Raw genomic sequence first — 22130 nt, 5'->3', positions numbered from 1 at the left:
AGAGAAAGAGAAATATCGTATGACATCCCTTATATGCGGAATCTAAAAAAAAATGATACAAATGAACTTATTTACAAAACAGAAGCAGACTCACAGACTTAGAGAATGAACTTACGGTTACGGGGCTGGCAGGGGAAGGATGGGGGGATATTTAGGGAGTTTGGGATCGACATGTACACACTGCTATATTCAAAACAGATAACCAACAAGGACCTACTATATAGCACGGGGAACTCTGCTCAATGTTATGTGGCAGCCTGGATGGGAGGGGAGTTTTGGGGGAGAATGGATACATGTCTATGTATGGCTGAGTCCCTTTACTGTGCACCTGAAACTATCACAACATTGTTAATTGGCTATACTCCAATATAAAATAAAAAGTTTACAAAAAAAAAAAAGTGAGTCTAAGAGAATGAGCAGGTTTGAAAGGAAAGATGATTTACTTTCAGCATTTTGGGGTTGAGATTTCTGTGGGGCTTTGAGTGATGACATGTGACAGCAAGTTCGCTGGCCTGAGGCCCTGGGCAACCAAGATGAACCACAGACCCGGAGCCACAGGACAGAAGAGGTCACTAGAGTCATGGGTCTGGGTGAGCTCACCTGGGAACCAAAGTACAGATCGAACGTGAAGGGAAAAGAGCCAGGAACACACTGTGGGAAATGATGGCCTTTAAGGAGTGGACAGAAGAAGACAGTTCAGCAAACGAGACTGAGGGAAAATATGGCCACAGAGATGAGAAGAGAAACAGATGACGGAGGTGCCATGGAAGATCCAAGAAGGCAGGGCCTGTCTTGGTTTGCTTTGTGTCCTCAGGGCCTGGCACATGGTGAGTATCAATAAAGATAAGTGGAATCGGTCAGCTGATGAGCAGTTTCAAGAAGGAAGTGGTGGTCACTTCTAGCTAAAGCTGCAGAGTGATAAAGTGAGAACAGAAACATCTGCATTTGGTGGCTAAGAGGTCTCTGGAGATTCTGGTGAGGGAAATTTCAAAGGAGAGTGCTGATGGAAGAGAGATGCTTAGTAAGCCGTACGGGACAGTGCAAGCATCCCACCCTGGGCATGGCGGGGGTGTACGGGGGGTGGTGGGTGTGTCTGCATGTGTGCGCACACGTGCATAAACACACCTGAGAGGCACTAGGCTGCTGGGTGTCCTTGTTTTCTACTAATAACAGTATCACGTTTACTCCCATCTGCGTTCCACGACTTCAGTAACTGCCCCATGTGGAAATGAAGCAGAAAATGGAGCCAAGGCAAGGAGTCGCTTCATAGTTGAGGTTGGTTTTCAAAACAGAAGCGCATGGTTCTTAGGGTTGCATCAGGCATGGGACAGCACAAGAGGGGATGTGGAGGACACGGAAAGCAAAACCTGACATGCCCCCCAGCAATGCGCCCCGGCAGCACTCCAGCAGGTGAGGCGCCTGCCCCGGGGGAGCACAACGTGCACACGCCCGCCGGGGCCCTCTCCTTCCTCCTCCCCTACATCCCCCACGCCCTGGGCGGTGCCCCTGCAGCGCACAGCTCTACCTGATGAGGAGGAGCCTGTCCTTTTCAGAGGGATGGTCATCCAGCCACTGGGAGAAGCGTGCGTGGGACCACTCGGCCCTCTGCAGGGTGGAAACACAATCAGAGGAGAGAGGGTGAATCCCATCCTGCGACAGCACGTGCGGGTTCAGAGAGGATCGCAGGGATTCCCGGGGTCAAATGACGCCAGACACCTGCCCGAAGGCAGGCGGCACAGCCCCTGGGACACCTTCCTGACTCCCAAAGAGCCTTTTGGGTTTGCCAATTGAAGGTAGGTCAGAAAAGTAAATGGAGCCTCCGTCAAAAAAGCTTTATGGGGCTTCCCTGGTGGCGCAGTGGTTGGGAGCCCGCCTGCCGATGCAGGGAACGCGGGTTCGTGCCCCGGTCCGGGAAGATCCCACATGCCGCGGAGCAGCTGGGCCCGTGAGCCATGGCCGCTGAGCCTGCGCGTCCGGAGCCTGTGCTCCGCAACGGGAGAGGCCACAGCAGTGAGAGGCCCGCGTACGGCAAAAAAAAAAAAAAAAAGCTTTACGAACATAAATTACTTGTGTCACTATTATTTAAAGGGCTAATTCTAGATGCAGCAGGCAATTTTTACACTGCTGAGAAAGTAGGGGCTGGGCAGTGGGACTCTTTCTTCCTTCCTTAGGCATTTGCTGCCAGGACAGGAATCCGTGATTACGTAAGGCAGGAGAAGGTCGGGCACCTTCAGTTGGGGGGAGGGGGGCGGCAGCGGCACATTCTTCACTTCCTTACCTGGAAGGGGGATCTCAGCTCAGGGGGTGCTCTTGTGAACAAAAACTGGATAATGATGCTGAATGGAATAATGTCCCCCAGTGCAGGGCTACTGGCCACGTGTTCACTTGTCTGGAAGAGCAATGGTCTAAAAGAGGGAAACGCAGAAGTTATGTAATGCTATTCGATACAGAAAGAGGTGACTTGGTAGAAGAATCACAATAGCATACTAGCAGAATATAACCGCACAGTAGCGTAATAGCGTAATACGCAGTAGAAGAATGAATAACAGCAGTCTTCCTACACTGGCTAATTCCTAACCATTTCTTAACCCCGTTTAGCCGGGAGACACACACACCCACCCCACACTCTGGCAGGTGGACCTGCCCTTCAGCTCCTTCCTTGACCCCCAGCTCACTGCCTTTGGGTCTGACTTTACTTCAAGGTGACTCAGCAAAATCCCCTCTTAGAGCTCATCTGATGAACAGGCTAAAATCAAAGCACTTAGCTGAAGCTGTCAAGTAGTTGTAACTAATAGGTTTGGTCAAAATTTTCAGTTTTTATTTTATATAAAATCCTTCCTTGGGCTATAATCTAATGTGGATGAATTCAAAATTTCAATAAATTCAAAATTCAGTTTTCTATACAACTTTTCAAAGGGCAATTACGTCCTTGTATATACAAAATTATTACCTCACACTGACCATCCCTCCCTCCTGACACACTGTGTGTCTGGGCGTCACCATCCACGAAGGGCCTCCCTCATTTTACTGTACTTCACAGATTTGGTGTTTTTTACCAAACTGAAGGTTTATGGCAACACTGTATTGTTAGATGATGGTTAGCATTTTTAGCAATAAAGTATTTTTAATTAAGATACGTACAATTTTTTAGACATAATGCTACGACATACTTAATAAACTATAGTATAAACGTAACTTTTATATGCACTGGGAAACAAAACAATTTGTGTGGCTGGCTTTACTGTGACAGTTGCTTTATGGCAGTGGTCTGGAACCGAACCCGTAATATGTCCGGGGTACCCCTGCATTTTACAGGAGCCTGCAGGAAAATCTATCCCGTTACCCAACCACCTACCCCCTTGTCAAAGGCTAGCAAAAATAATTTGAAACTTTTACTGACTCTTCCTTGGCTTTGGGCTCTGATGGATAAGAGTTAATTAGAGGCCAAGCTGTAGAGGCTGAATCTCAAGAGGAAAGATGGCAGCAACATCTCCTGACTCAGCAGCGATTCTGAAGTATGTAAAATAGCTCTGTACCTGGGCTCTTTCTTCACCCCATGTAATTTACTCCAATCTACAGCTGAAGGCCTGGACGAACCAGAGACACAAGCTTCTTCACCACACTGATGATACACTCAAGAGTCAGCAGTGCTCTCAAAAGATAGGTGGTTCTGGTTGGATCCAGAATATATTGGGGAAAATGTCTTTATAGTAGCTATTCTATAAAATTTATCCCTGGTAGGGATTTTTCTAATTTCAACTGTTTTGTAAAACAACATTATTCTATAATTTATTGTCTTTAACTACTGTGGAAACTTTTTAGTTCATCTGTGTTGCCTGTCTCCAGACTTCCACAAAGCTCTGAACCAGGTCCTCCGTGGGAGCAGGGCTAGGGTCTTCCCACAGCTGTGGGTGGTACACTTGCCTTGAACACTTCCAAGGGCAGTCATCTCACAGAGCTCCACGCTGCAGAGCCTTAGGCAATGAGTCCAGCACCTACTCGGGTATGAAAACGTTGCTGAGGGAATTCTGGTTTTCCTGGAGGCATCCCTGTCTAAGTCCTTCTCTGTGTGTCGAAGACCCTGTCTCCATCTAGGCAAAGCTCCTAGTTTTAACAGCAGCAGCAACGGCTACCACACAGAACACTTATTTAAAGCTTTAGAAACGTGAACTCATTTATTCCTCCAAACGACCCTATGAGGTAGGCACGGTTACATCCCCATTTTACAGACAGGTAAACTGAGAGGAAGAGAAATCAAGTAAAAGCTAGGAAAGGGCAGAACACAGACTCAAACCTGTGCAGCCTGGCTCTTCATTTTGTCAGGCAGCCTCTTTTAGGATATCAGCTGTAGCAACTACTCATCACGTTTTTAGAACAGACAGACTTAATCTCAGAGGGAAAAAAAGACCCCTGGAGAAAGTACAACTTCAAACTGTTAACAACTCCTATATGGTAACCTGAGCAAAGTAATGTTTCCAGGACACCGTTTGAAGGCCATGCAGTTATTATCTCTTTAGCTATCCCCAAATTCTCTCCATGGGTCAAGGACCTCCAGTCACCCACATAATTGAACCATATCATCACAGTCTCTCTTGGAATTATTTTCACCCAGCATGACCTGAAGTTCTTCGGGGGGTGGGGGGCGGCGATGAGCACTACGGTCTCAGAGGCCTCTGGAAGCTGACTCTGGGTGGGAGGGGAGGAAACTGTGCCCCAGCTCCACTTCCCGTAGCCTGGAGAACCCTTGTCCCAGCAGAGGAAGCTGAAACATCTCACAGCCCAAGGTCACCGGGTGCTGAGCAGCTGACATTCCCAGACTCAAAGCCAGCCTGGGGCCAAGCGCGTGTTTGAGCTGTAACAGGGCAAAGAGCCAGGGGGGAGGCGGCTCCTCCACTGGGTCACGGGCTCATCCTGCTGGCGCTCCTGAGAGGCCACCCTGAGGATGTGGGCAGACAGGGGAGCTTGTGCCTTCACCTCTCTCCCGGCTGCCCCTGGTCTGGTGAGAGTCCTCCCCTGCCCCAGTAAAGCCCAATCTTTGCCTACAGCATGTGACATGGTAGGATTCATCCTGAACCCTAGCTCATGACATGAGGAGACCCGGGGGGCAGAGGCCAGTCCTGTATGACAGTCCTCCACTTACTGAAGGGCAGCCATATGGAATCCTTTCTGCCTCTATGACAAAAAGATGACCAAGAATTTTGGTCCCCACTCTCTCTCAGTGCTCCCTATATGAGGTCCCACGTACAAATGCTTTAGAATTAAGTACTAAGAAATAATGAACTTTTTCCTAAGAATTGATATACTTCCTTCCTCCCGAAAGTGAGAATTACATAGGTGATTCTGTTCCTCTTTTATCTTTGGCTTCAGGAAGTTTAAAGTCAAATTTGAAACTTATCTACCACAATTAAATTAGTTTTATGGTTTGAATATTTGTGTTTTTCTTTGTTTTCCTTCTATATTCTTGATGCAAACTGCAAACAATCCAAGGGCAGGAAGGGAAGAAGGATGAGAAAGGGAGAGGGAGGGAGACGGTGAGGGAGGAACGATCGGTAACGTGCCACGGCTGGCAGCCCAGCCGAGCCACACACGAGGCTGCTGACTGCAACACCTGCACAGGGCAGGCCTGATAGAAACCAGCTCACTTTGAAACAGCATCTTCTGGTCAATCACTTGTCCCTTTGGAGCTCTGAGTCACAGCTGTAATTTTTCTGCCAAGACCAAATCTTCCACTCTAGCCACTAACAGGACTGCCAAAAAAGCCACGGAAAGCACAACTGGATTTGATTTCGTATTATGCATCACTGACATAATTACCTGTAAACACTGAATGCAGACATTTTGTTTCCGGTGCTTATTTTAAGAAGCTGAAAGAACACAGAATGAGAACCTCCCTTCTCCCTGATTCCAGGTGGAATCTGAAATACCGGCAAGTTCAAAAAATACATCACCATCTGAGGTGATAAAAGGAACAAAAGGAAATTCATTAAGGTGTTATAAAACACAGATACCCCAAATGCCACAAAAGCACTCTTAGAGAAAAATACTCTAAGTAGCAGTGTTTTTCAAGGTTAAACTTTACAGGCAGCTGGTATTTCTTTTTTAATTTATTTAATTAATTTATTTACTTTTGGCTGCGTTGGGTCTTTGTTGCTATGCCCGGGTTTTCTCTAGTTGCGGCGAGCAGGGGCTACTCTTCATTGCAGTTTGCAGGCTTCTCATCGCGGGGGCTTCTCTTGTTGCAGAGCACGGGCTCTAGGCGCGCAGGCTTCAGTAGCTGTGGCTCGCGGGCTCTAAGCGCAGCCTCAGTAGCTGTGGCGCATGGGCTAGTTGCTCCGTGGCATGTGGGATCTTCCCGGACCAGGGCTCGAACCCGTGTCCCCTGCATTAGCAGGCGGATTCTTAACCACCGCGCCACCAGGGAAGTCCCCAGCTGGTAGTCTTAATTAATCAAGTATTAGATCCCATTAGAAAAAAACTGTACTTCTAGTAGATCTCCACATTTAAGTGATCCAGAGCTGTGTAGCTGTCAGTCTTCTGTTAAGGCCAATTACGGAGTGGAGCAAGACTCGAGTCCTGCTGTCCCGCGTCCACAGCCAGCATCCGGGGTTCCTGGGCTGCCTGCCGCCACCCGCACCGCAAAGCCCCTTTTGGTGAGGGCAGCCCAGACCACTGAGAATGTGCACTGAGACGCGGAATCTGCAGAGAAATGAGTGGAGCAGGAGGGGAGGACACGGGACTCCTCCCTGCACTGGACATAGTGAGGGCTTCGGAGAGATGGGAAGAGGCCCAGATATGGTGGCAGGAGGGACTGTGTGTGTCCCAGGAGAGAACGGAGCAGGAGGCTGATGACTGGGGGGTGAGTCAGGGCTCAGAGCAGAGAGGTGAGAGGCCCCCCAGGTTCCTGTCTTGGAGTCTAAGGCTGTCAGTCCCAGGGGACCAGGACAGAAAGGAGGCAGGGGTTTCAAGCAGGCGTTCTCTGAGAATAAAAGCCCACATTTGGTTCAAGCTTCCTGCAGCAACTCCCGGAAGGCTGTCTGCAGCAGAAGATGGGAGATGTGGCATTTCAGAGCAGGAGGTCACCGCCAAAGTGGGGAGTTTAGATTCTCCTTAACACTCTCTGACTTCTCCTGGATGAATCATATAAGTGTGCACATATTGCTCTAGGACCCTCTGGAGTGCAAACAAGCACAGACTTCTGGGATAAGACGCGGGGCTCGGTGGTTGCGAGCACAGGCAGTCCTGGGTCTGAAATGCAGCCCTGCGGCTCACACACAGTTCTCACATGTGCAGCCCCCAAAGCTTACACCCCTCAGCCTTGACTGCTGCCTGGGAGTTGTCCCTAACTCTCATCTATTGTGGTGAGGGTGGAAGGAGAAAGTACCAGGACAACGCTCACTCAGCACAGGCTTAGCATATAATAATCAAACAATGACTGTTAGAATAAAAACGACAACAAATGAACTATCCAGTCCTCCACATTTACCCGGCTGCTCCTAGCACTGCCGAAGGATTGGCAGGCAGCAAAGCGAAGCAAACCCCAGACGTGGCTGCCTTCTGTCTTCAACGCTGACGTCAGAAACTTGGAATTAAGAATCCAGAAACCTTGGGGAAATCGTGATTGCAGAGGATGGACTGAGTGGAAAGAAGGAACAGAACACATCTGGGGCTGGAAGTGCTCGTCACGGAGGCTGCAGAGACGGCCACCGTCAGGTCTGCAGACCCGCAGGCAGGGACCTGCGCGGAACCTCAAGTGGCAGATGATCACGGAAGTAACTGCAGACACAGGAACCTTCACCACGCCTCCAACTGAAAACTGTTGACGTGAACACTACACTCTAGAGTTACTAATGCTCTTCCTTCTCCGGGCCCCTCATGCTAAGAGATCCATCAGAACACCCCTTATCTCCTGGCAGCTCTCAAGGCTCTTCCACTAAACCCAAGGAAGCTTCCAGCAGAGCAGGCTGTTCCCTGGGAGCAGGCCTGCCTGAAGGCAGGGTCTGTGTCCCGGGCGGTGAGAGGCCTGTGGCTCTTTCTGTCCTTTGTCTCACAACGATCTGCACTGACAGGCCCCTGGCCAGGTGGAGCAAAGGTAACCTCCCTCACGGACACCTCTTGGGGGACACCGTCATGCTGCGGAGGGGTGGACAGGGACAGCGCCTCGTGTGTGTCGTGTGTCTTGTGTACAAACCACCCAGGGGCAAGTCCCTAATGTCGGCAGCTTTCTGAGGCAGCATTCGCTCCGGGGGAAAAGATTCCCGCTGCCTGGGAAATTCTCATGTAGACAGTAAAAGGTAAATGCCTGGAAGAGGCTTGCCAGCCTAATTAAAGAGTCCACTGACATTACGTCCAAGAGAAGTGCCCTGTGGCAGATGGCTGCCTGATGAGGGGAGGGTGCGCCTGCCAAAGCCAGGGTGTCTGGGAAGGGGGGAGGGGAGGCTGCACCGGGGTCTGGGCTGGAGACGCCCTGCCTGGCACCGTCACCCTCCCTTGCACTGGGCCTGCTGCCCCCTCCTGCAGCCCCTGCCTCTAAATCTGCTGGGCTTTTGGTAGTTTGGCTGCCTGTTTTTCTCGCCCCCCGACCCTTACTGTATAACGTTTTAGTATATTTTATATTATTTTTAGGCTCCCTTGTTATTTTTAAATGGATGAAACACTGCAAGAGGGATTGTTAAATATATCTGTTGACTTTTCTAACTACAAATATAAAACAACCAAAGCAAAAAGTTTGAATAATATAGGAAACCTCTAAAGGAAAAATCACTAGTAACAATGCTACTCTCCCAAGGTAACATTTTGATGTTTAGCCTTGATTTTTCCTCTCCAAACACACATGCTATTATTTTAAAAATAGTAGGGATCTATACCATATATACTGTTCAGTAGCCTTTTTCATTTCGTGATGCATTAGGAAGTATTTTTCATATTCTTAGATATTAACTAACAACATAACTTGTTAACGGCTGCATATATTTGATCCTATGAATGTGGCATGTTTTATTTAGCCAATCTCCTACTGACTGCCACTGCGCTGGTGCTGATGTGACTCGGAACCTTTAGGGAGGAGACCCATGAACAAGAGCCCAGGTCAATTACGTACACGACCACTGGACGCCGCCTTTTCCTTGTCACAGCACACAGCACAGACGGCAGGGTTCACGAGAATGGGCCCTGCCCCAGCAACTGCTCAGGACTAATTTTAGAGAAGAGACAGATGTCTTCACAAGTTTTTGCAGGTAGCAAATAAAGTGCCTAGAACTGGGTTACTAGAATAAAGACGACTCTGTATTGACTCACTCCCCTCTAGGAAGGGACTCTGTAGGACCTCCACATGGGGAAGCTGCCCTAAGTCAATCACGACAACTGCAGAGAAGCTGGCGGAGCCGGGGCCTTTCCTGGACATGTATACAGGCAGAGGCAGGGGCACTGACATCCCTTTTCTCCAAAGATGGGACCTGAAACCTTCTTTTCAGACTAGGGCTAGATTTGAACCCCAGAATATACTACGCTTTCATTTTATTTCCTGATCCACTTAATCTTAAAATCTTTATCATATGGTGTCCAAGACCTCTCAAACAACTGAGAAAGCTCTAGAATCAATCTGAGAGATTTCTGTACATTCAATATATCTTTAGGAATATACTGATAGATATAAACCTCTGTTAGAATTTTTCACTGAATTCAAGATATGGAGAAGTCTTCATAGGCAAAGTACAATTACTCTTATTACGTATGTGCCAAGGCCTTAGGAGCTGAGGGGTGTGCTGGAGGAAGCTCAGGGCTACCAGAATTCCAGGAGAAAAGGGCATAAATCTTTATAGATGGAGAAAGGGACAAAACTCAGCTCCTATCACTAGAGCAGCTGAAGTTCAACAATAGAGGGCCCTGTGAAAAAGGTGAGAAACCATGGGATGCAAAACATTAGTGGGTCATGAAACCAATTAAATGGGTTAAAATAACCAACCAAATGAAAAATGTCACAGAATATCACATGAAGTGAGAGTAACTACTGTTTCATGGCACACGTGTGTGTGCGTGTGTGTGTGCCTGGGTTTGAGTGTACTTGCATGCAAGTATATGCCAGATGGTAACATAAAATCTCTCTTAATGTGAGTCAGGGTCAAACTTCGGAAACACATCTAGATTGACCATTGCCCCATGAGACAAGCTATAAAAAACATAGGATTTTGGGCCTCCCTGGTGGCGCAGTGGTTGAGAGTCCGCCTGCCAATGCAGAGGACACGGGTTCGTGCCCCGGTCCGGGAAGATCCCACATGCCGCGAAGCAGCTGGGCCTGTGAGCCATGGCCGCTGAGCCTGCGCGTCCGGAGCCTGTGCTCCGCAAGGGAGAGGCCACAACAGTGAGAGGCCCGCGTAACGCGAAAAAAAACCAAAAAAAAAAACGCCATAGGATTTTAAAAAATTATACACTAACCAATCATTAATTTTTTATTCCATAAATAGATACTAGAAGGTGTCACTACTATTCAAACTATAAACGCTCCTTTAAAGAGTCCTTCTTTCATGTGAAAACTGGGAGGGTTGACAGAAAATCTTAAATGAATTAAAACAGAACTGTTCTTATGTGAAACCTTAGAATGTGTATCGCCATACTGTGACACAACTTTAAAAGCACTTGGATAAAGGCCGTCTTGCCTCAGCAAATAAGATAAGCACTATTTTAATACATACATGTGGAATAAACAACTAAACATGGGAGCCAGCACTATCAAAAATAATAGTCTAATCTTAAAATAGCAAATCCCTAATCACAGCTTTTCCCATGCCTTTTAAAATACCTAATTGGTTGATATCCCTCAACATGCTAAGATTCTGTTACTCAGGGCAACCGGGATTGCCGTGTTACCATCATACTCAAAGTAAGTGATTTTACAGGAGTTTTACTAAGGTTATTTTTATGGTACATACAGATGACTGGTGGATCGGGTACTCAGTATCTCTTAATCTTTCGACTTGTCCATATTTGGTAGTGCCAAACCCTAAGGCTTCCAAAATATTTAAATACTTTATAAAAGGTCTGAGCTAATCCAAAGAAGGTAGCTGAAAACACTTGTGATCCCACTTTAAGTTTTTTTGAAATCCAACTCAGATGGGCATCTGAGAAAAATATTTCAGGCTCTTGTGTTGCCATTAAAAAAAATCACTGCCAATTACTCACAGGCAAAGTAAAGGATAAGCCTTCCCTTTCAATCAAAAACCTTGGGTTCATTACACTTGAATTTTCTACCAAAAGCCTGGATGACACAAGAGAGTGAAGTAATCTTTTAAAGAACATACTGCTTATTGATTACTCTAGTTTCTGGTACTGAGTCCGTTTATAGAAAGCCACATGCCTGGACTCTCTTAACCTATCTTTATAAAGAAAGATTCAAAAACCATTATGCTTTTGGATATTATGGAGAGCTGATATCAAGGTTTCCCATCTGGTATGCTGTGGTCAGAAAATGGTCATAAGTATTATGTTGATCCCCTTGGCCCTCAGGGTTGGTCATCGTTTTATATGTATATATTTTCTATGTGTGCCACGATGTGAAAAAGTTTGGCTTACTGAATAAACAGCCGTACGAACAACATCTTTTTATCTTCTAAAATCTGATACTTAAGACCTAGTCATTAAGCTATTCAAGTCTTTAAAATCTGGGTTGGTAAAAGGTCTATCGAAGCATTCAGCACTGAAAATGATTTTCCTGTTCAATTGGTATATTCTTAGATTATGAGTTTGAATTAACTCATTGTTTTTCTTTTTGAACTGGTTTCAAGTAAGCTCAATCCCAAATTTTGTGCTCAATTGCATTAGCCATCTTTAGCCTAAATTATCTACTACATTTACAGTCATTCCCTGCATTTCACCGCTAAACTCAGTTCTTCTAATACTCTAATAGTTTTGTTAGGGAATACAACTTATGACCTTTTTAGAAGTAAACTGGATTGGAAATGATAAATGAACCAGTAATACTTTCAGAAAAAGACATCTATAAATTATGAACTGCCTTGTATTACTACTCAATATATTTCTGTAAGAATGGAGAGTAAAAAATAAATAAATCCCCCTAGAAAGAGCATAATAAAAAATTTACCAGATCTTATGAACTGCAACTCAAAACTAACACATACACAGACATACATACATACACTAGTCATCGCATATAGCACTATATAAATTTATGGTTTGAAGAATAACTTTCAAATGCCACTGCTGTACATCACAAAATGGTTGAATAATGGCAATTTCATACAGATGGACATGAACAGGGGAGGATTTATCTGCTAACAGGATATGGCTATATTAACAGCGAAAACAGAATTACGTCTCACCTGAATGATCTCAGCATTCGATAGGACTTTCCTAAATCAGACACTCTTCTGCAGAACGGACCCACAGCCAACTCCATCTGAAATATTAAAAGATATCCCCAGCTTTTTACATCAGAATCTTGAAGTGAACTGGGGACACACTTGGATCACAGAAGGTTGTAGCTTGCAGTAAACTTAAATTTTATCTTCACTGTGAGGCAGGTTTTGAAAGTCAAATTTATTAAAAGGCAAGAGCTTAGATAACTTCTGCATTTATTTACTAAAGAGGCATAATTCCTTCAAGAAGAGAAAAGCATTTTTTGTTATGTAAGAGGAGAAAGTTTAGATTGTTTTTCTCCACTGAAAAATCAGAAAAAGGAAGGTTTTCAAGCCTGCCTCTGTGGCTATACTTTAAGCAGACATCACGAGCCTTTGTACATTAACATAAATGAAGTCCGTTTTCACCAGGCTGGCTCAGGGGGTTAAAAGCACTGACTCTGGAGGCAGCGCACTTGTGTCAGAATTTCTGCTCTACAACGACTAGTTGTGTGGCCCTGGACTTAACCTCTTTACGTTCCAACTTCCTCATCTTTCAAATGAAGGTAATGCCTATCGTAAAATTATGCAAGTAAAATAGATAATTTCACAAAGCACTATGCACACAGCATATAGTAAGTGCTTGTTAAATGTCAGCACTTATTATCAGTATTTTAAAAACTTTCCCCTTTTAAACGTTAGTGAATTAATTTGTTTCCTGACTGAAGAACTTAGCAACTACTACTTTCACTTCTCTTTATTTTCCTCCTTTGACTGGAAATTTTGTCATTAATTGAGTTTTAGGCTACCTGTTCTTTATCCACCAAGCGCATATGCAAAATTTTTGCATATGTGGTACTCAGATGATAAACCATCTCTCTATACTCGCTATAAACAGGACCCTAGTAAAGAATAATTTAGAAAATGACTGAGAAAAGGCTGCTCCCTGGTAAATCAACATCTTTCTTCAGGAAAAACATATGAAAAAAAAATGGGGTTTCTGTCTTGCTGGCCATCTTTCTGAAAAAGTGTTCAAATCTCCTTGACGTTGGAAGACCATGGAGACCTAATCACTCACTCATTTGAGAAACATTTTTGACTCCAGGCACCAAGCTAGACACGGGGATGAGAAGATGAATTAGATGGTCTTGCCTCTGAGGAGCTCTCTCAAATTTATCAAAGAAGGGAATAAATATTTATTTAAACAATGTAATTTTTATTCATCTAAATTTTAAGAGAGGTATGTGTGTGTATACATAGACACACATACACACATACTGATTACTATTAAGAGAAATAACAAGTGTGAAAGCAAATGTACGAACTGAGTGTCGGGGAGAATTGCAGGGCAGCTTGCTTTCTTCAGATGTCTCAAGGGTGAGTCGTGACTGGTGAATTTCTCTCCTAGCATACAGAAGACACAGTATATACCCTGTAGGTTCTAGAGGGAAACCAACCTCACATGATTAGCAAACTCTCTAAAATACAAAAGAATAAGTAAATAAAAAGAGAAATCTGAGGAAGAAAAGTCAGACTCTTGCCAACAATGCAAAAGAGAGCGGCCTTGACCTAGTGTTCTCGAAGACACTGAGTGATGGGGCTGTTCCTTGGGACCTGTTTATTCACTCAATGGGAGTTTCTGGTTTCCTACAGAATGTGGCATTTATTTTATAGTCAGCGCAAAGTATTTGTGTGTGTGTCTGTGCATGTGTGCATATAATGGTTTCTTACACACTGAAAGTATGAAGTATTTTTCATGAAATGTTTTTGTCAATTTTTTTTCAGTTACCCTAGTGGGCTTCATCATTTTCAAAGATTAAACCAAACAACCTTTGCCTTAGCACTTGAGCAAGATTGAATGTTAAAACAAGTAAGTGGCTAGGAAAAAATTACGGTATGAGAGAATATGACCTCGAATGGCTGGGTCACCTATGATGACTGCAGATTTCTATGCCATAGGACAATTTCAAAACGTTAAATGTTCAAAATAAATTTTTCATCCATCAAGGACCTCTAGGGTACTAAAAACCATCTTCTTCTGCCAGGGTTCCATTAAACAATAAAGGCCATGTTTCTGAAGGGCAGGAATGTTCCTTTTAGAGGAGGTGACTCTGCAATTAGCTGTGGATACAAAAATGGCATCTGCAACCGCCTCTCTCCAGCTCCCCTGTTTGGAGGGACGAACAGTCAGCTGCAGGCGTGGTGAACTAATTACATAGCTGCTCCGTGCCCACCGCAGACATTTGGTTAACCACAGGGCATCTATGGATACTCCCAGGGCATTCCTGCCCTGATACTGTTCAGGAGAAAAGGCAATAGGAATTAGAATCTTGATTATCTGGGGTTCTTCCCTAAATTTATATTTCCAGGCAAAAAGCAAAATAGATATAAATGTATAGTATTTAAAGGGCACCAGAAATAAAGAGAAACTGCTCAGAGTGCCACTGAGTAAATGATTTAATGCCAATGTCAAAAGCCGTCCTTTCCCTCAGGAAAGAAACATAGTTGAGGGGCAGAGGGGAATGTGTGGTTCAGAGGGCAGTATGGACAAGTCCCCAGAGAGATTCTGAATCAGCAGAACCCCAGTGGCCTTGGACCAGCTTAGTACTTTACAAGCGCTGTGTGATTAGTGTAAACACAGAGACCATGTGGTCACAGTAGGGAATTAATTACCAGGAGGAAAGCGCCTCATGCCCGTGACCTGATTCCTAGGGGGTGTGCGTCGGGCACCTCCCTCATTGTGAGCCCCCCCAGATGGCTCCCTGCAAATACATACTCTTTCACCTGTGCAATGCCGCCAGTGGGGAGAAGTTAGGATTCCTACAGAAATCTTTAAAACATAACATTATCTGTCTTTGCAACTGGACTTTATGCCAAATAATCAGTATTCCCAAACCTACCCTACTGGAATCTTCTGAGCTCTTTCTCTTTCTGTTATTTATGCCAGAAAAGCAGGCACTTTTATCACAAGAACTCTTTTCAAATCCACAGAGGATTTGTGTGGTCTTGATTCCAATGGCCTCAATGGCTTTAATTTTGAATACAAATCGGTAGAACTTTCAGTAATGAGGCAGCCAAAAGGCTTTCTAGTCCCAGGTGATGCCCGTCGTGAATATAAAAGTCAGGGCAATGCCATCTCAGGGTTTTGATTCACCCCAGAAAAATGCAACCAAGTACGAAACCCGAGGTACAATGCCACATAACTGCAGTTGTGGGAAGAAACCACATCAAATGAAACAAAAGCCCTCAATTCACTTTAATGTTTTTAAAATATGGGGGGAAGATATAACAGCTGGATAATACTTGCCAAAGCTACTGGTCACAACCATGACTGACTTCAGAAGTGCTGGCACCTGTCTTTCCTGCACCCACGACCCACAAGGCCAGGGAAGCAGCCACAGAGTGAGTGGCACGAGGTTCTGAAACAGGGACACTATCCCGAAGTGAACCAAGGAATCAGCCCCACGGAGGCTGCAGCAACCAGTGTCACTGCCGGCCTGGAAAGTATATTTCTTAACATCGAGTAAGAATTGGAAAACAGAGGCTGCCCTGGAGCATAAGTTAGTAATAATGATTGATGAGTTTCATTTATCTTAACGGAAGGGACCTGGGGAAAGGTTTGGTTTATAGGCAACATGTCTTCAGAAAGAAGGAATGCCAAATAAAATTCTGACTGTGCAGTTTTAAGGAAGGTGGGAGCTCAACCCTGCCCCTGGATGCTACGCAATTTGAACAGGTGCCAGCTGTGGTAGCAAGGGTCACAGGACAATGCTCTCCAGCTTTCAAAACTCACAAGGTCACATAGCATTAAAATAAAAACAAAAACAAAAAGCCTTCTTCCCACAGCACTCTCATTTTGGCCATCTCCTGCTTGGCTGCCACTCTAATTGGACTTGAAGTACTGCCTCCAGGAAAGTGACTCAAGAACCAGCTGGAGCAGAATGCAAATAAACGGGTGGGGGAGGGAGAGCCCAGGGAAAGAAGAGGATAGGAAAAGAAAAACAAAATGAAGGAGGAAAGGGGGAAAGAAGAACAGACACCCATTTGAGTTCAGCTCACAGTATTTTTAACAAGTAAGAGCAGGTCTTGGTACATCACTGTGTTTTCACTTTGATAAGCAGCCTGTAATCCCAGAAAGGGACAAGTACGACAATATACAGAATTTACCTGTAACAACAGAACATACAGGTGCCTGAGAATTAAGTTGATAAAAACGGGAAGGGTAAAAGGAGCCACACGAATGGTAGCATTTACTTTCAATTTTCATGCTGAGGTTACTAAGGGCATATTTCACAAAGGAAGGCTCTTTACTCTGACCTAGTGGTGTCAGGCATATCATTTGGGGATGAAAATGACTAATTCGAGACCAGTTAATATGCAAAGAGCCTGGCTCTTGAAACATTATGATATGTACCTGTTCCTTATTGTAACTGTCAGGTATGAGGGCGCGTCTACAACCACCGCCTGGTACAAGCAGCCCGCCACATCCTTTCCTCGGAGTAGGAATAATGAACCAAGACTTGCTCCCAGATACACACAGGAATAAAGAGGGACATTACAATTTGTCTCTCTTTATAAACAGGAAGGATCTGGCACACCGCTAGGAATAATCCATTTGAAAAACTATTTAGACTAGTAAAGGTAATAGCTTTCAAAGGCTTAAAAGATAAGTTCACCTTTGACGTGCTATGTAAATACGAATTGTTTCTGAATCTTTTTTTAATGAAAGTGGATGTATGAGGTGTTTTTTCTCTGCCTCTGATACTATATTTATAAGGCTTTTTAAAAAGTCTGTCTAAAGGACAAAGAAAAAAACCTTCTATAAGAGCTGATTATGGTTCTGCTATTTTAATGTGACTCTACCTCATTCACATCAGATAGTGTGGAATGACTTCAAGGTGGCCATGCACAAGAAAGGTACTCTTATTTAACAGAGGGGGATCAAATGATTCACCTGGTCCTCTGTGCTTCTAAATGAATTAGAACACCGCCCTGGAGAACCATGCATGTGTCAGAGATCTTTCTCTTTACGTGACAACAGACAGCCCTTTTCTACTGTTTGAAGGATAAATTTCATTGTCTATATTATTTTCCAACAAGGTTAATCAATTATTCTTATCAGTACTGACCTGGTGGGATAATAAAATAGTGAGAAAGCCCCATGTTATGTAAAAATGGGAAATGCTGCTCTACTGTGGGACAAACTACTTAGCTTAACCTTGAAATATCAAAGATGACTGATGATCCTTTTGTTAAAGACAAAGTAAAAAAAGCTGGTATGAAAGTATCTTTAAATTCTTTCCTTTTTTCACATTAAAAACTGTCTTCAGTTAAAAAACTGAAGACCATAGATGGTCTTTTATTTAATGGATAATACTGAGGCTGAAACATTTTCCCCTTTGTAGCTATGCATCAATTTACCTGCGCAAAATCAGCAGCAAGACGCATTTTCCCACCTTCACCAAGAGGTCTTATGAGACTGGCATTTCGGATAAAGAGTTCAATGGCTCTTTGGGCAATAGCTTCAGTGTTGTCAAAGACAAAATCCAAGCATTCAAAGTGTTTAAAGTAGTCACTCATAACTCTGGCGATAAAACCTTGAAGCTCCTTCATGTAGAGAGAACAGGGAACATCAGGCTTTCCTGAACTGGGTAATGATCTGCAAAAGAAAAAATCAGCCAGTACACTAAAAGGCACTATTTGATATTTGTCTGCCCACTCTGCCTGATATTTCACTCCTAAGCAATTTTTTACTTTAAAAAATTGGTAGGACAGGCATTGTTTATTTTTGCTAAAAGTTAAAGAGCATAAAACAATGTTTAGATTATATTCTAAAGACTGTTTTAGGATGCTAGGAAGATGACTGAAAGAATCTTGGAATCCATTTACCAAAAGACTATTAAAAATGAAACAGACAACCATCTGTCTTGGATGATTCGCAGAAGTGCCTTATGCACTCTGACCTTTCAAGGTCTCTTCCAGCTTTACGACTTTCCATCCACTCACGTGGTTTGCCTGTTAGTGAATAAATCAGTATTAGATACTGAAATAGGATTTTACACTTGGTGGCAACAGAAAATGCTGCCTTCCCCAAACAGATTCTTGGCAAAGATATCTCTGCTCTTGTGCTATTTAATCCAATCAGTCCAATAGTAGAATTCTGACTGTGGAACTGGTTATGTAACAATACACATGGTATGCAATTTTTTCCTCCCAGATGATGTTTGGAAAGGCTTTAATTTGGATCAACAGATGATGCCAGCTGATGCTCCATGAAATACTATTTATAATTTATAAGTGTTTATAATTGCTCTTTAAAGAATATATGAAAAGAATGTGCAATATTTATAGGAAAGAAGAGTTATGCCAAAATTAGAAATCACCTGATATTAATTAGCGGGCCAGTGAGATCACTGGCTATATAATGCTGAATCTTTTTTTCAAAAAATAAATCATACTCTGAGAATGATGCAGAGAAATTGGCAATGGTCTAGGGAAGAACAACAGATATGATTCAAATGCCTAGAGCAAGAGAATGAGGTGGACTTAATTATTTTAAAATACAGCAATGGTTATTATAATAAATGGGATGCTAACCAAAGGTCTTCCACATCCAGAGAGCAGATAGAAATAGAGAAAGCATGCTATGTTCCAGCAGGAAGAGACTTTGTTCGGGTGTAAGAAAGAATGTCCTAACTATGGCAAGGCCATTGAGGGGGCATGGTGGAACACTGCTGTTTGCAATATCATAGGGTAGAATGCTGCTTGGTATAGAGTACAGGGACAGCCTTAGTAAGAGATGGCAATCTTCACGTGGGGTTTGATTTTGCCAGATTCAGACCATCATGGCCTATCTTTATTCAGGTTTTGTCAGTCCAAAAGGCTAGGTTAGAAAAAAAAAAAGGGAACCAATCTCTTTCTAATCTTATGCTTTATCAAAAGCACTGTCATTATCTTGGTACTACTCTGGAGGATTGTTTCAAGAATTCTAATCCGGTTAGGTGATATGATTTCCTTGAGGATTAGAAAATGATATACTAGACCAGGTTCTGTAAGCATGTGTTAATGTAAGTAAAATAAAATGATCTATTAGAAAAATTCTGAAATATGTATTATCAATTCTCAGCATGGATTAGAAGTTTGACTTAAATTTACTAGAATATAAACCTTGCTTGGCAATTGCTAAAGCTCAATTTTCCTAGTTACGTCAAACCTTTTAGTAAGAGGTTCTCAACTGATAAAGTGAGCAGAAATGTCACGGTCTTTGTAATGAGAGCCCGCATACAGAGGCAGAAGGCAGAAGGACTAAACAAACACACGCCTGAGAAGCGGCACCAGTTGTTCCGGGGTCAGTGTGTGTTCTCCCCTCCTCAGAGGCGCTCATCCAGCACTTCAAGGATCTAGGGTCCTCCTACTGTTACTGACTTCCCTCTCCCATTCAAAGCTGATATCAAGACACGAGTCATTTTACATTAAATAACAGAATTTCAATCAATGTACTATGTCAGACATTTACAATTTAAGCTTTATCTAATTTGGAAAGAAACATACAGCTCCCACTAAATACATTTAAAATACCAGGAAACTGTGTTGAGGATTACTTTTTAATTAGCAGGGGATTCTGTAATCATACTACAAATAAGGTTGGCCCAGAAGGTAAACCTGATTTATTCCTTTTACCGTGAGAAGGTGTGAAGGGCTTGAAGGGGCAGGTATTCATTATTATTTTTCCAAGTGTGATCCCGGAAGATGGCCCTACTATAAAAGTGATTCCACTTGCTGAATAGTTTCATCCAATGTCATCTTATATTTCATATAAGCCATACATATATGAAATGACATGACAGAATTACTAATAACAAGGTTCTAGAAAGTGGGAAAATTCCTGCCATGAATGCTCCACACTCCTGTACGGCCATGTATGAAAAATAACTTTCAGTGGAACCTCAAATGTCTGCTGTACAGAGAGAGTGAGCTGAAATGGAGCCATTAACGGCCATTTGGGGAAAAAAATTGAGGACAATGTTATACATCTTAAAATAATGCTGCATACCTGTGGCAACCTATCAGTTAAAGAACCAATCTGGCTCACTACTATTTAAGCAAACTAATAAAAACATATCTACTTGGGAAACCAACTTTTAATGTCTAATGTGTTATCTGCTGTGGCTCATCAATACAGTTACTCAAGTAAGCACCTGACCACTCTTATTAGAACAAGCCTTCAAAAATTACTCCAGTTTTGCTTCCTTTTCAGAGGCATTGATGATTGGTCTAACTGGGACATTTCAGATCATTTCTGAACAAAATTCATTTCCTCCCAAATACTGGTAATCAGCAGTTTTATATTCCTAGCTCCAAATACTACAGCATTTTTGTGTAGAATCCACTTTACCCTCCTGTGCTTCATACCATTATTAAAAATAGAGACTGACCTTTTCACCTTTCAAAAGATACTTTGTAAATGAAAATAATAAATGATTTGAAAAATTAAAATACAGTGTAATAATCACATAATTTTTCTACAAACAGCTAGACTAGTGGCTAGAAATTTAATAAAGTAGATACACTATTAAACAACATGAACATAAAGAAACAGGGCAGTTAAAAAATAGTAACTAACTATGAACTAGGAATAAAAAACATATCTACACTAATATATGAATATTTAGCTCGAGTATGGTTAAATTTCTTTTAAAAATCACACTAAGCATGTGCAAGTAACTATTTCAAATTCTCCACAGTTTTCTAATACACTAAGTCAAAACCATTTTACTTTACTTAAAAAGATTTCAGTAAACAGTAAGCTAGGAACTATGATTCTTATTCAAGACACACATGAAATGGAGAAGCAGTATACACATGAAAGAGCTGTGGAATAATACCAAATTGCTTATGGCTAGGAGTGACATGACCAGATTAGACTGCCACAAGACTCTGACAAGGAAAATCATCTTTGCAGGGGGTTGGGCAGGACCTTGCCCTCAAAACCAGAGCGGGAATCGGACTAGCAGAGTGACAGAGGCAGGACATTTTATACAAGGAATACCATACCAATACCAGAGGCTCAAGTACAGCCTATTTGTGAGAAGTAAGGAAAAAGATATAATTGCAAAGAGGAGATAGTACCAAATGTCCTGAAGTGCTAAGCTGAGTCCCGCAGATGTTAATGGTTCCATGTTTCAATGACAGGAGAGAAGATGACAAGAAGAACTGAAAAAAATTAATCTGCTAATGGTGCTCAATGAATAAAGCAGGATAAGGATGGAGGCCAATCCCATCACAAGAGGAACAAGGTTCTAGATTGGTAGAGACTTAGGGAGTAGAGGTGGAGGTGGGAATGAAAAACAAATGTACTGAAGCTTAGTGAAAACTCTGGTTGGAAGTCATTACCCAGCAAAATCTTCTTGATGCATAGTGATGATGATGGCCTCTATGGCATCTCCCACGGAAGTCAGCAAGGGCTGCACAGCATTTCCCATAAGAACATGGACCTCCTGAAAAGAAGATTAAATTAAGGAGAGGCAAACTTTAAATAGATCAAACACAGAATCTGAAATATGAGAAGCATTTTGAGTAAAAGTTTTCACATTATATCAAATTCAAACTATATGCAGTTTAACTGTAATACCCAACAGAAGTCTGCTCTTCTCCTAACTGCTGTCAGTAATGATTTTTAAAGCTTAAAATATGTGGAACATGGCACTGAAAAATTTCAACTCCACCACTTTTCTCTTATTTTCAAAAAGTTGAATGCTCAAATGAACCCCTGGAGAAAGAAGA

At 43.0% G+C, this 22130-nt stretch overlaps 1 protein-coding gene across 1 annotated transcript in view; it reads right to left on the bottom strand.

The window, feature by feature from the left end:
* The window catches only part of COG5 (component of oligomeric golgi complex 5), a 284025-nt gene that overhangs the window by 6911 nt on the left and 254984 nt on the right, over positions 1-22130 (bottom strand). Inside the window, exons 17-21 of the mRNA XM_079930906.1 lie at positions 21741-21844; positions 17769-18006; positions 12333-12409; positions 2279-2405; positions 1526-1605 (exon numbers count right to left, since the gene is read on the bottom strand). Of these exons, the coding sequence (XP_079787032.1) occupies positions 1526-1605; positions 2279-2405; positions 12333-12409; positions 17769-18006; positions 21741-21844 (626 nt within the window). The remainder of the gene's footprint in view (positions 1-1525; positions 1606-2278; positions 2406-12332; positions 12410-17768; positions 18007-21740; positions 21845-22130) is intronic.

The sequence above is a fragment of the Stenella coeruleoalba genome (assembly GCF_951394435.1).
Source record: "Stenella coeruleoalba genome assembly, chromosome: 9".
NCBI classification, from domain to species: Eukaryota; Metazoa; Chordata; class Mammalia; order Artiodactyla; family Delphinidae; genus Stenella; species Stenella coeruleoalba.
Note: the sequence above shows the minus strand (reverse complement) of the source record. Positions and strands in the feature narration are given on the sequence as shown.